Source organism: Xiphophorus maculatus, chromosome 9 (assembly GCF_002775205.1).
Source record: "Xiphophorus maculatus strain JP 163 A chromosome 9, X_maculatus-5.0-male, whole genome shotgun sequence".
In the NCBI taxonomy this organism is placed as follows: domain Eukaryota; kingdom Metazoa; phylum Chordata; class Actinopteri; order Cyprinodontiformes; family Poeciliidae; genus Xiphophorus; species Xiphophorus maculatus.
This window is the reverse complement of record NC_036451.1, coordinates 25,050,167-25,064,408: the sequence shown is the minus strand read 5'-3', so window position 1 is coordinate 25,064,408 and position 14,242 is coordinate 25,050,167. Positions and strand designations below refer to the sequence as shown.

At 40.3% G+C, this 14,242-nt stretch overlaps 2 protein-coding genes across 3 annotated transcripts in view; one reads left to right on the top strand and one right to left on the bottom strand.

Annotated features, from left to right (window-relative positions):
- nme7 (NME/NM23 family member 7) overlaps positions 1-8,810 on the bottom strand; it is a 25,540-nt gene extending 16,730 nt beyond the window's left edge. The window contains exons 1-7 of the mRNA XM_005804433.3: positions 8,507-8,810; positions 4,736-4,837; positions 4,477-4,643; positions 3,124-3,234; positions 1,072-1,122; positions 701-908; positions 485-590 (exon numbers count right to left, since the gene is read on the bottom strand). Of these exons, the coding sequence (XP_005804490.1) occupies positions 485-590; positions 701-908; positions 1,072-1,122; positions 3,124-3,234; positions 4,477-4,643; positions 4,736-4,837; positions 8,507-8,509 (748 nt within the window). The 5' untranslated portion in view covers positions 8,510-8,810. The remainder of the gene's footprint in view (positions 1-484; positions 591-700; positions 909-1,071; positions 1,123-3,123; positions 3,235-4,476; positions 4,644-4,735; positions 4,838-8,506) is intronic.
- LOC102220606 (homocysteine S-methyltransferase-like) lies at positions 7,668-14,242 on the top strand. 2 transcript variants are annotated; one of them, XM_023339714.1, is made up of 9 exons: positions 7,668-7,784; positions 9,050-9,162; positions 10,164-10,231; positions 11,044-11,201; positions 11,292-11,395; positions 12,306-12,467; positions 13,502-13,707; positions 13,805-13,884; positions 13,957-14,242. In XM_023339714.1, exons 2-9 carry the CDS (start codon positions 9,058-9,060, stop codon positions 14,055-14,057), a joined length of 984 nt encoding a protein of 327 aa, XP_023195482.1. In that variant the 5' UTR covers positions 7,668-7,784; positions 9,050-9,057; the 3' UTR covers positions 14,058-14,242. The 2 variants fall into 2 exon arrangements, with proteins under 2 accessions (XP_023195482.1, XP_023195481.1); XM_023339713.1 differs by lacking the exon at positions 7,668-7,784 and adding an exon at positions 8,918-8,941.

Genomic DNA, 14,242 nt, shown 5'->3' with positions numbered 1-14,242 from the left:
CAAAAACTTTTAACAGCAATAGCTGCAGGGAGTTGTATGTAATACAGGACAGCTGCGTTACATATCCGCACAACACGAGGTAAAAACATACAGTGCCAGTCAGAAGAAATGACCAATTATTGTTGGCATAAATTCTATAGGTTTGGGCTCTTAATGGTGCATTTGAAGATAGCAGTAAAACACAACAGTCACTTCTCTAAGCCTTAGCCAGCAGGTTATATGTTACAGTCTGTAATATTAGACAAAGAAATACTTAAGACTCCTTAAATACTTAAGAATGGCCTGGACAAAATGAACTCTACGGCGTAATAAAGTGAGTAAAGGTCGATGTCAATGACAGTTGAAGCTTGACCGAGGTTGGATCATCCAAGAGGACAACAACCTCGAACAAAGCAGCAAATTCCAAGAGTTGTAAAAAAGAAGGGGTGTACTTCAGTTTTACGAGGATTTGTTTTAACATTGCTTTGATATGCGATGACCTGACCTTCTGTTATGGCGTGAGGCTTGATGATGCAACAAGTGCTGTCTTCGCAGACTGCCGAGTTGACAGGACCGCGGCCTACCGTGGAAGGGAAAAAGAATTCGAGCTCCTGACAAAAACACAAACACATCGCCGCAGGTTCACCATTATTTCTGGGAACGGACATAACGGGCGACAAAGGCCCGGGCAAAGGGTGACTTTAGGCAAAACTTCTCTCACTCTTGCGGCGGCGGCGAGTGACTCAGAGCCGTGGCAAACGTTTCGGACGGCGTCGGTACCGAACTTGGCGCGGATGCTCTGCGGCGCTTCCTGTCGTGCCGCAGCGGAGTCCGGTGGTCCCAGGAGCGTCCTCCAGATGCATATGGCCTCGTCACCCGTCAGCTCCATTGCAACCACAGGGCCCGAGATTATAAACTGGATAAAGGTGCTGCAAAATGGAGCAACGTTGAATTTAGCGCCGATGATTTGAATAGAGAAGTGGAACACATCGCAGTGTTTCGAATGTCACTGCAATGTCATTTGGATCATTATCGCCACTTCTGGCAATGGTCTTGTGCCCAAGCCTGCAAATCATTTACATAGGCACTCACTTGAAGAAAGGCTTTGACTGATGTTCCACATAAAAGTCTGCCGCTTGGCTCCTGCAATGTAACAAAAGCATAAACCAAAGTTAATCTGTGACCAAATGATCTTGGACTTTTAAAGTGAACTCTGTGTACCAGATTAGAGTCATTAAGAGCAGTCAGAGATAATTCTGGGCTTTAGTCTCTTATCTTTTGGGAAATACTTCTGAACAGCAAGTGAAGCAGGACTTTATTAACAAGGTCATTATCGTACACGCCTTTAGTTTGGGGTTTTTAACTTTGATAATATCAGTTTACTGTTGGCAGTTTAGGTAAGCTCTGAATTAAAGAGTAATAAAGCAAACATATGCTACAGCAAACAGCACAGTAACATCCACTAATCACACCGTTCAGGAATCAGACGGGCCTTGATTTCCAGAGATAAATCAAGGCCCATGATAGGGACATTTACGGGAGTAACTCGTATTAGAGTAACTATTAGAGTAACTCGCATATTGGGGTAACTTGCCTACCCCCCACCCTTAACTATAGTCACCCCCTTATCAAAGTTGTTAGCCTTTCTCCCCTCGCCTTTTCCTCTCTTACGGTACTTTTCTTCACCCCCCTACCCCTGGTCAGACGACATCAGCAGACGGATAAAAATTTCCCTAATTTCAAGTCCAAAACTTGACAGGCATGACTTAAAGGTTTTATCACAATATTTTGTGATACTATCATAATAACGATAACAGCAATTATGGCCCCACAAACAAATACTGCTCTTGAATAGCATTCTCATTTGTAATGCTGTAATGTATTTCTTTTAAGACTAGTCCCATAAAGAAATGTGATTTGTATCACTGCGGCCGTTAACTGTATTTTTGTATTTATTGAGAAAATGCAGGAAATAGTAAAAACGATCAATCCCCCCCCAACAACAGGGAAAGTTTTGAGGTGTTTTAAACATCAGCAGGCTCAGTCTGTGATCCTTAGAGGTAAAGGTCATACTGAAGCAGTTTTGCACCAGCTGCATCTAGTTACATAAATGTTTGAAAAAAGCAACTACAGATTAAGGTCAGGTGCTGACTGGTGTTAATCTTTTTCAAATCTATTACTGTTTTGTTCAAATTGATTACCAATGAGCAGTTATACTTTGGACTGAACTCTGGTTGTACCCCAGCTAATCACCCCCGTCGGTGTAGATGTCGTTGCTGTGAAAGGAAAACTCAAAGTTTGTTATTTTGAGCATCAGTGAAGTGTTTAAAAGGCAAAGTTTCAGTTTGATGCTTTGGAGATTTCAATCTCTGTTTGTGATGGAACATGCCAGATCGGCAGGACTTGAATTCTGAGATACAGATCTACATTCTCTGGGAGACACGCAGCAACACTGTAGAGAATAATAATAATAATAGTAATAATAATAATAATAGCAGTAATACAGCTATAGTTATAATAGAAGTGCTAACCATGCTATTCACTAAAATGACACAAACTTTTTTTATATTAGTAAATCAACTTTTTTAGTATGACACAGAGCTCACGCACGCTGGAATGTCACTTTTAAGATTTAATAACCACAAGTAGCAGCGAGACAAAAAAAAAGTATTTCAAATGCAGTTCTCATAGCATTTTAAATTAAAGTAAAAAAAAATACAACTCTTTCAATGGCTCCTAATACTTTTAGGCTCTTTTACCTCCAATTTTAAAGTAGCAATACAAAGAAGTCACAGTATAGTATAGTACTCCTATTTCACCTTGAAAAACATCTTAAAAAGTAAAAGGATACATCAAGGGCGTTTCATTCAGTGTCCTCTAAGTAAAAGTGAGCTATTAAAGGCTATCCTTATTGCCTGGAGGCTACAACTAATTTGGTAATGATTACACCACCAATAAATAGATGAAGCTCTTTTGCCTTGTGGCAAGTCATATGTCCGCTGCGCTGAAGAAAGTCATTCTTCTGTTTAAGTGAAGAAACAGCCAGCAAACTGCCTGTGTCTCCCTCTTGCACGAGACCGTGTCATAAATTTAAAGAGCAGTAACAGCACGCTCATTAAACACCCTGTGGCAGGGTGACCTTACCATGTAAGCTTGGTCATTTTTGCTTTGGTCACAATCAGGTTGGCAGAGTAAATCAGCTCGAAGATATCGCCTATCTTGTTAAGCACATCTGGCTTCACCAGAGCAAAGGTTCTGGAACAAAGAAAGACAGAAACACATGATGTGAGATTTTACAGCGTCAGGCGATAATTAGGTTCAATTTATTTATGTAGCAACGATTCACTGCAAAGGTTGTGAGATGACACTTCACACATTCACAAACAAATTCATATACAGACTCAGAAAGATTTAAATTGATTGAAATATGTTGAAACTCTTAGCTGTGAGGCATCCATCCATCATCTATATTCCTATTATATTAATCTTACATTAACCTGGAAGTTCATCTCAGGTCTCAGCATTACTTTTTGGCTGTTTCCTCCAAGAAGCCATCACCCTTATTTTTAACTAATGACATTCTCAAATTCTTCATAACTTTTGATTTGATGAAGAAACCTGAACCACTGTCTTATTTTGGGGCCATTTTCTCATGAACCCAGTCACCAAAAGTGTAGCAGAACGTAATTTTGTTTTACAGTGCCAACAAATGTATAAAATCAGATGATTTCTACAATTAGTCAACCTTTTGTATTAATCCAGCAGATTTAGCATGACGCTACCAATTTATGAGCTTTCTGCTATTGTTCCTTTATTGGACCAGACAGGCAACTCTGACACCCCCATCACTATAAACTGCTTCCATTTGAAAATAATTGAGGCTTAAGAATGTTTTGTTTTTTTTAACTTTCCATAATACAGCATAGTTGCACAATATATTCCTTTGACTTTAAAGCCAGTAATGACAAGCAGTGTGCATGTGAAGTCTGAGGTAAATGATACACAGTTTACAAATAAAATTATGAAAAGTGTGGCCAGCTTTTTTTACTCACCCCCTTTTCCCTGATTCCACTAAATAAAATTCACTGCAACACTACTGAGCTTATTTTGAGAAGAAAATGGGCAAAAATGTCAATTTCTAGGTGACCGAAGCTAGTTGAGAAGAATCCTATTCAACAGTTTGTGGACATAAGGTGACAAAATGTGAAAAAGCTTTGCATCTGCTAAAGATAAATGTATTAAAGTTTGTTATACTTCTGACATTATACTTCATGTCAGAAGTATAAAATAAAAAAAGAAAACACTTGCATCAATCTTTGATACTAAAGGCAGGGTTCCATATAAAGACGCATATATTGTTTAGTTTACAAATTACCGGTCGTGGATTATTATAAGGTCATGACCCTGCATACAATGGGGTTGATTGCTGTGAGGTACAGTGTGTACAGTTACTAAAGCGGATAAGAGAGATTTATTGCACGGCCTAACCAAGCGTACTTTTCTATTCTGCTGCCGAGTTTGTTTGCTGTGAACTGATCTCCGTAATCTATCAGTTTCAGCTGCCGTGAGAACACGGTCACCCGATTCCCCACAAACAGGTCCTCCAGATGGAGGTCGTCATATTTGGTCCTTCTCAAAAACATCCTCTGGTACTTTAGGTCAAACTGGAAAAATAAAGAAGAAACATGTTAGTTTTTTTTTCTAGAGACATTTACAAAAACCGTGGGGAATTTAAAAAAAATACATGAAGTGGTACCATTTCTACAGAGTTGTCTTTAGGGTAGAAGAACAGCTGGTAGCGCCGCAGCAGGGCTGCAGTGGGATCATACCACTCTGTGAGAAAAACATACCGGTCCTCCTGAAAAAAAGTTCACATAATTTAGATATGTGTTAAAAACGACACAAGGACTTGGAGGGACAAAAATCTACTTTCATACACTATGTTTATTCTACTATGTTTATTCACCAGAAACTCAGCTCACAACCCTTCCCCTGTTCTGTTTTTGAACTTTCTCCTCCAGCCCATTCCTTCTCCTCCTTCCAGCTCCCAACAACTTCAGAAATTACAAGTCTAATACATAAGTCCAACTCGTCCACTTGTCTGCTTGATCCTCTTCCTACAGTCCTGGTTAAAGCCTGTGCTTCAACCATAATCCCTCTTATTTCTACCATTATTCACTCCTCTCTCTCCACTGGAAAAGTTCCTGCATCGTTTAAAATTGCTGCCATAACTCCTATTTTAAAAAAACCTGGTGCTGATTACTACAATCTGAATAATTTTCGTCCTATCTCCAACTTGCCTTTCATCTCTAAAATTCTTGAGAAGATAGTAGCATCGCAACTTCACACTTATTTATCCAACAATAACCTGTATGAACTGTTTCAGTCTGGTTTTCGTCCCCTCCATAGTACAGAAACAGCTCTCATAAAAATCACTAATGACCTCCTTATGGCAGCTGACTCTGGCCTGCTGTCCATTCTTATCTTACTTGATTTGAGTGCAGCGTTTGACACTATTTGTCATGTCACCCTACTTAATAGACTGTCTTCCATTGGTATCACTCAGACTCCTCTAAACTGGTTTAAATCATATCTTTCCTGCCGCACTCAGTTCGTTCGGATCAAAACCTTTTCTTCCCAGCCTTCCTCTGTTACATCAGGAGTTCCCCAGGGCTCTGTCTTAGGGCCCCTTCTTTTTATTATTTATCTTCTTCCCCTGGGTAATATTTTTCGTAAATATAACATTGATTTTCACTGTTATGCGGATGACACCCAGCTTTATGTTTCCAGTAAGCCCGCCTCCAACCTTCCACCATCCTCGCTTACTGATTGCTTGACTGAAATTAAATCCTGGTTCTCCTCTAATCTACTTAAGCTTAATAGTGATAAAACGGAGGTCCTTCTCATTGGTACTAAATCTAATCTGGCCAAAATCAAAAACTTTAGTCTTGAAATTGATAACTGTTCTGTTTTCCCCTCCCCTCAGGTAAAGAGTCTGGGTGTTATTCTTGACAGCAGCCTTTCTTTCCAGTCTCATATTAACAATATTACCCGCTCAGCTTATTTTCATCTACGCAACATCAACCGTCTTCGCCCCTCCCTTACTTCCCATTCCGCTGCCATTCTTGTTCACTGTCTTGTGACATCACGCCTGGACTATTGCAACTCCCTTCTGTTTGGTCTCACCCAGAAATCTCTTCATAAGCTTCAACTGGTCCAGAACTCAGCTGCCCGTATCATTACTAAAACCCCATCCATGCACCACATCACTCCTACCTTGCAAAGACTTCATTGGCTGCCTACCAAGTTCCGCATAGAATACAAAATTCTTCTGTATACTTTTAAGGCTCTTTACAATCTTTCCCCACTATATCTTTCCAATCTTATTCATATTGCCACTCCCTCTCGTTCCCTCAGATCATCCTCCTCTATCCATTTGTCTGTCCCCTCTGTCCGTCTTACTACCATGGGGAGCAGAGCTTTCAGTCGCTCTGCCCCCCAACTCTGGAACTCACTACCACCTCATCTTAGAAACATAAATTCATTCCCTAAATTTAAAACCGAACTTAAAACACACCTTTTTAGATCTGCCTTTTCAACATGACACAATTGGTTTGCTTGATTTTTATATAGATTTTTACATAGATTTACATATAGATTTTATATAGATACATTGTTGTGTATTTATTCTACCTACTTTTAATTGCTATATTTTATTGTTTTTGCTATTTTTCGTTCTCTGTACGGTGTCCTTGAGTGCCAGAAAGGCGCCTTTCAAATAAAATGTATTATTATTATTATTATTATTACTTCATGCATGTGTCTTGATTGTGAAAGGCCTACTTGAGTTAGGTAACGCAACAAAGTCAACACCTGGTTTTTATTAGCCTTGCATGACCAGACCTAGCTCCAACGCATTATGGTAGCGCCGGCAACGCATTGCCCTTTTTTATGTGATTGGAATTAGTCATTCTGAGAAAATAAATCTGACCTAAAAACAACCAAACAATGACAGTCTATAACTAGGTTGACCTTGAACCTCCTTGTCTCAGCAGTAGGCGCTGCTCACTTAAGACATTTGCCTTAGATGTGTGAGCTGTTTGGCATCTGGCAATCTCTTTGTTAGCCAATTAATAGTTAACATAGCTAAATAAAAATGCTAGCTATTTACTAGCCAGATTTGTTAGCTAGCTAGTAGCTAGCTACTAACTAACAAAGCTGTGTTAGCTGGTTAATAGCTAAGAAAGAAAAGCGTGGTTCAATGTCCAGCTACTAGAGTGCTCTTATGAATTGGTATTAACACAAATATATATGACCTTTATTGTACAGTCGCTATGAACTAAAGAAAATAGCAAAAGTAGTACTTTGCACCAAGTAGTATCATTCTAGAATTGCACCGCTGACAAAAGCAGTATATTGGAGCTGCTCTGTTATGTTTTTCTGACTTGTTCTTTTTGTTGTCTTTGACTGAGACGTTGCATGTTTGGATAATTATTCCATCTGGTTTTGAATCCTGTGCACTTGGGGGACTTTTTTGCTCTTACTTTTTTTTTTTTATATAACTTTTGAACAGATGTTATGATATGTAACTGAGGCAAAATTTTATTATTTTTTACAACTGGGAGCAGCTGATTAGCATTGCAAAAGCTTACATAATAAATATTATAAAGGTCTTAGCATGTCATGACAATCAGGAGACTGTGACAGCAACAGTCTTCAGTCAGAGGCCTCTTCACATTCATTGCAAGATTGACTGCTAGTGGAGACTTTCTGAAAGTACTTGTATGAGATGAGTTTTTGAATAGGTAAAGTATTTTCGAATTTAATTGATTCTTTCCTGACGAGAAAAATATTCTTCAATAATAAGGTTCCAACATTCTCAGATAGCAGCAATCTGAACTTCGTCATGAACCATCTTTTTTTTAATTATTCTTTTACTATTTTCACCATGTATCATTACCCTGGAAATTACATTATATTCACCAAATCTTTTTTGACTGACGGAAGAAGAAAACCACTTTTTGTGTTCACTTATTGAGTGCTGTGTCACTCAGCAGGGATATCCTAAAAGAGTTGTGCGTCACCACTAATAGTGAAATTCGAGATATCCATAATTAACGGACCGTTTCAAGACGTGCTTTGAAGATTTTACATCAGTATCTAAACTATAATTTAACATAAATGTAACAAATAAACATTTTTAAGCAGTAAGACTAGTTTAGCCGAAGCTTTAGCTAGCAGCTATAGCATTTAATAGTCAATACAATGGAAATGTTCATATATTGGAAGCATTTAGTTACAAAGAAACGTGCAGGTATTCATTATTTGGGCAGCTTTAATTGCTAATACTAATACACATCCTGAACGTGAGCTCCACATTGGGAGTCTGCTAGCCCTTGCTACGCTCATATTGCTAAGCTAACGTTAGCAAACAAATGACTATCTAGTTCGTTCACTTTCTAAGCAAAGCACTGGGTTACGTAGAGTTTTAACATTAGTGTTATAAAAGTTACATGCGTTAACTCACCATTTGAAGACGGTAATTTATTCTCTATGGCTCGATACGGTAGACTGTCGGTTTTGCCAAACGTTAGCAATCACAGGCTATGCTTCGTTGCTATAGTAACTGCAGGTCCAACTCGAGATGCATTCATGGTACATTGCTGACGAATGTCATGTCTTAAAACCAACTTTTTTGTCATTTCAGTGGTCCCAAACTTTTAGATATAATAAGAACCCCTTAATTATTATGATATATTCCAAGCCGTAACCAGTTTGTCTTTATTTTCTAAGCATTTTAATCTGTGCACTGACTTTCCACTGTATCGCGCTGACTGGTTGAAACTATTGTCTCAAACGCCATCTAGTGGCGAATTTAAATCTGGTCGGTTCATGTCATGTTTAGAAATATTCCGATTATCATGAACGCAACAGTTGACCGTTTACCCGGAAAAACAACACAGTAAGAACTTTAACCCTCCTCTTCTCTCACTAATTTCGCTCTCATGTTTCTTATAGAATAATGACTTATTTGAACAAAATGTTTTGTGCAATTCCCTCGTGTTTATAGTGTCTGCCATGGCTTCATCTGCTTGCATAAAACGGATGATACTCGGCGACGGTCCCCTGATCTTGGACGGTGGACTTGCAACTGAACTAGAGGCGCGTGGAGCTGAACTTCAGGTGAACCAGAAACCAAATAAATAGAGACCTGTCCAAGTTCAGCCAGCGAGCAGTTATAAACATAACGGTGTTGACACCGATTTCATGAGAACTTTAAATGTTCACATTACCAGCTGATTAGTTGTTTCAATTCATGAATGTTTGAATTAATTTGTGAACCTGAAGATTCATTCATTAATTCATTATAATGTTTCTCAGACATTTCTGTAGCTGATCAAACATTTGCCACGTTTGATTTGTGCAACTCTCTTCCCTTCATCTACGGTCTATTGTGTAGTTATTTAAAATCAGCTTAATATTTCTAAGTATTGTTATCAGGATATGATTTGGCCCTTCATTCGTCTGCTGGAGGATTGCCCTAGCGTGTTGCATCCACCAGATTGCGCCATTTTGGATTTTGATATATATATTTTTTATGCCCAAGATATTCTAATTGATTATTGTTTACCTACAGGTATGTAGAGTACCTTGCTGAAGCTCTTGAACTTTTCTATTTTTCATTAGAAAACAAACTTTAATATGTTTTATTTGTAAGAATAAAGTTGTGCGTAATCTATTTTGTTATTGTTTTCTAATAACATCTGAACAAGAGTTATCATTTAGGCCCAAATTCTGAGCGTCACATCATGGAAAACTAGAACTGCCCGTCAGCTATAGGTCCCAGAGAGAAACATGGCGGAGGCAGTATGGTACTGTGGGAGTGATTTTCTTCAACAGCAACGGGAAAACCAATGATAATAGCAGCCTTTAAAATTCAATCACATAATTAATAATGCCTAATTTTGGATAAAAACAGTCGCTGTCATAGAAACCGAACTTGAAATTGGGCTGTGATAAATAATTAGCACAATTTTCAATCATTGTTTTTTTTAACACTAAAATTATATTTGAAATGTATCACAAGATATAACTTTGGATGTTGTAAATGAGGGTGAAAACACGTCGGCCAAACACAGCTGTATTTTTGAAAGCTGGATTGAATCTTCTTTTTATTTCTGTAGGGGGATCCTTTATGGAGCGCCAGGCTTTTGCACACGAACCCCCAGGCAATAAAGGAGGCTCATTCCAGGTAGGTTCCTGGAAAACTGGAGAACTGCAGTGAGTGCCTAATGGGCCAAATTAATGAATTAATTGTAAATTAGATGGCGCTGCTTCTTGTTTGTTTGAGTTGCGAATTGATGTAATCATTTAAAGGGCCAGTCTTATGCAATTTCCAGGCACATAGTGCCATTTTATAGTACGATCAAACTATTATATTAACTTCAGTTGTTAAAAGAACGCTACATGTACCAAAAAGGACTGACGGGAAGTTTTACTTTGTAATTTAACGCCTTGAAATTGGGCCCCTGTTGCTCAGGAAGTCATCACAACATGGCTCCTCTGTTAACCCTTTAGCAACGTTTTTACTAGCGTTTCCCTGAGCAGCAGCTTGTATAATGATGCTAGCAGATGCGTAGTTCCACCAGGTGTTTGCTAATTGCTGCTGGCTAGTCTGAAGGAGTTGAGTGGGGGAGTTGGGGTGGAGACAGAAGCTCTGTGAGGCGGATACTTGGAAACTGCAGCTGCCTGAAGAGGAGGCGGGGCTAGGTCCACCCAGGTGTTTTTCAGAGCTCAGTGGTTACCGTAGAGATGAAAGGTTTTCTCAAACATGCATGCAAGAATCAAGGCAACACTCCTCGTATATCTTCGATGAGGGAATAACATTCCAACATGTTGGAAAGCTCAAAAAGGTAGCTGACACTATCCCTTTAAAGAACACGCTTCATTGTTTGATATGTTAAATTAGATGAAATAATCCATCCTCTGAATCTCAAAATGACAAATTACTCAACTCTAGCTGAGTGGTCACATTTCTTAATGAAAGCTACCAAACGCCAACAGGTTTCTCCTCAGCGGCGCTGATGTCATCACGACTGCAACGTACCAGGCGAGCGTCCAGGGATTCATCAGCCACCTGGGCGTGAGCTGCGATGAGGCCAGAGAGCTGCTGATGTCCGGAGTTCATCTGGCCAAAGAGACGGTGGAGACTTTCCGCCCCGGTAACAAGCCGCACCCTTCGCGGGAAAACAATTCAACGTGAGCCGAGTTTTTTCGTACGCTTTGACGCCGTGTCGGTATTTTTCCGCCAGGGGACAGAAGTCTGTTGGTGGCGGGCTCCGTTGGGCCGTATGGAGCCTTCCTCCATGATGGATCAGAGTACAGCGGGGCGTACGCGCAGAGGATGAGCGTGGAAGTGAGTGGCTCCTGGCCGCATGCCGACCGAGTTCCTGTACATGTCACGGGATGTAAGATTAAAAAGAAATGTAAAAAACGTACTACAAAGCATTACTTCCTCTATGAAGCTTAGTGACATTTTATGTGATCGATTTAATAATGGAGGGGAATGTTTTGAAACATTTCTGTAAATGAAAATCTGTAAAGTGTGGTGTGCTTTTGTATTTGTCCCCTTGAATCGCATGTTTGTAGAAACTACTTTGTGTGTCTGTTAAGTTTGCATATCTAGAGGTAAAGATTTTTACCTGATATTACTTACAAACTAGATCAAGATTTAGTTCTGAACTTTGACTGGGCCGCTCTATTTCATTAATATGCTTCATGAAATTTCTCTTACTGTATGTTTTGGGTCGTTTTCCTGCTGGAAGGAAATTTATTTTTTAGCATTTTTGAATTTAGTTCCATCTATTGTAAGAGTGGGCATTTATCATATAAATTATTATTTATTGTGATTTTTTTTTTTACAAGTTAAGAATTTTAATTCATCATCAGCTCATTAAGTTCCAAATAGTGTTTAAAAAAAAAAACAAGAAAAAAACAGTATTATCAGAAATGTTGTTCCATAAAAGAATCAATAGATATAAATAAATTTAAAAAATCTGATTAAATATCTGCGGCTGAATAAAATAAATCATTCTTCTCTTAATAACCAGCTTCTTGGGGAATCCCATTTCAAATGTTCTTACAGAGCAGTATTTGCGTTCTTCTATGATCTTGTTTATTATTTTTATCATTATCACAATAGTACCACAAAATATTGCGATAAAAAGAAAAGTCCATATCAAAACGTGAAAACGTCCTCATTGAACGCAGATATTTGCGTTCTACCAGAGAAGCGTTAACAAATGGCTGACCTGTTCTCCGTTCAGGAGCTCAAACTATGGCATAAGGCGCAGGTGGAGTGCTTAGCAGCAGCGGGGGCCGACCTCGTGGCCTTTGAGACCATCCCGAGTATCAAAGAGGCCCAGGCCGTGGTGGAGCTGCTGAGGGAGTTCCCGGACTGCAACGCCTGGCTGTCGTTCTCCTGTAAGGTAACCGCTGGCGACCGCCGTCCGTTCACTTTCACCGCTGCAGGTATTACAGTTAGAAACCGGTGACCAGGCACAAAATCTGCCGGGTGTAGTGATAAAACTCAGACCTGAACCTTCAGAGACGCAGAAAGACGGTTACAAAGTCGGCCTTCCGTCACCCGAAGAACATCTCCAGGATTAGAGGACTAATGTCTCGGCAAGACCTAGAGAGACTCAGCCATGTTTTTATCTTTAGTCGCATCGATTACTGCTACAGTGTCTTCACACAAAAGAATCCATCCTCCAGCTGCAGCTGATCCAGAATGCTGCTGCTGATGTTCTGACTAAAACCAGATAGCTAAAGCACATCAGTCTTTACACTGGCTCCCTGTAGCTCAGCGAATAGACTTTAAAATACTGCTGGTAGTTTATAAATCACTGAACTCTAAAGATCAGTTGTCGTCGTATGAACCTTCCAGACCTCCCAGGTGTTCTGGTTCTGATTCTGCATCCTCAGAACCAAAACCAAAAATAGAGTAGCAGCATTCAGCTTCTATACGCCACAAACCTGGAACAAACTTCCAGAAAACTGCAAAACTGCTGAAACGTAATTAGTGTTGCATTTGATTCATATGAAAAAGGGTTGAGGCCACTACAAAAAAGAAGAAAAAAGACTTCTGACTTTTTTACTCATAATTTTGTCTTTGATGTCAGAATTCCTGGTGGAACATAAACAATCTGAACAATTCTGATTCTGAAGGGGAAAAAACATCAGAAAAAGTCAGAATTATGAGCTAAAAGTCATGATTTCTTTCAGCTGCCCTAATACTCTTCTGTATAACTGTGACAGTGAAAATGTAATGTTCACCATTTGTTTCATAATTGCTTAGTGCATTATAGTTTTATAGCAAGACTTTGAACTGTCTTGCTGCTGAAATGTGCTACACAAATAAACTTGACTTGATGTAACTTTAAATCCCCCCAAAAAGACCTCCATGCTTTTGTTTTGTTATTTTGTTGGGCTTTTTTTTCCCCCCTCACCAAAACATCCCCAGGACGAGAAGCACATTTCGGACGGCAGCCCGTTCGTGGACGCCGTTCGGCTCGCCTGCAGGTCGCCCCAGCTGCTCGCTGTGGGAGTCAACTGCTGCCACCCGGCGGTGGTGGAGCCGCTGCTGGACTCGGCCAGGGCGGCCCTGGGCCCCGGCGTGAGCTGGGTGGTGTACCCAAACAGCGGGGAGGAGTGGGACGCCGAGCAGGGGTGAGAGAGTCTGCTGCTGCTGGTGGTGGTTCTGCTTTTCTGTCGCTCGAAGCTTCTGCTCTCACCGAAACCGTCTGGGTTTCCTTTTCGTTCGAAGATGGCCGAGGTCAGAGTGGACGGCAGGATGGACGCCCGAGCTGAGCGGCGCCTGGCTGAAGCAGGGAGCCGCCCTGTTAGGTGAGGGCCGTCTCTTTCCCACGTGAACAGTTTCGCAGCGTCTCCTCTGAGCTCCGTCTCCGTGCGCCGCAGGTGGCTGCTGCCGCATCGGTCCGGCTCACATCGCAGCGTTGAGGCGGCAGCTGAAAGGAAGCAGCTCGTCTTCATCGGATCCGGCCGACAGCAACACATAAGGAACGTTTATGATCCTGTCAAAACCCGTAAAAAAAAAAACCTCAAAGCTCTCCTTCATCATGTCGGATTAACTTCAATAAAGTGGTATTTGGTGAAACAGTGGTTCGCGTTTGGTTACACAGCACACCTTGTACAGTCGTCTAACTGCAGTCTCTCTGCATAAATAAAATGATTTGTCGTTTTG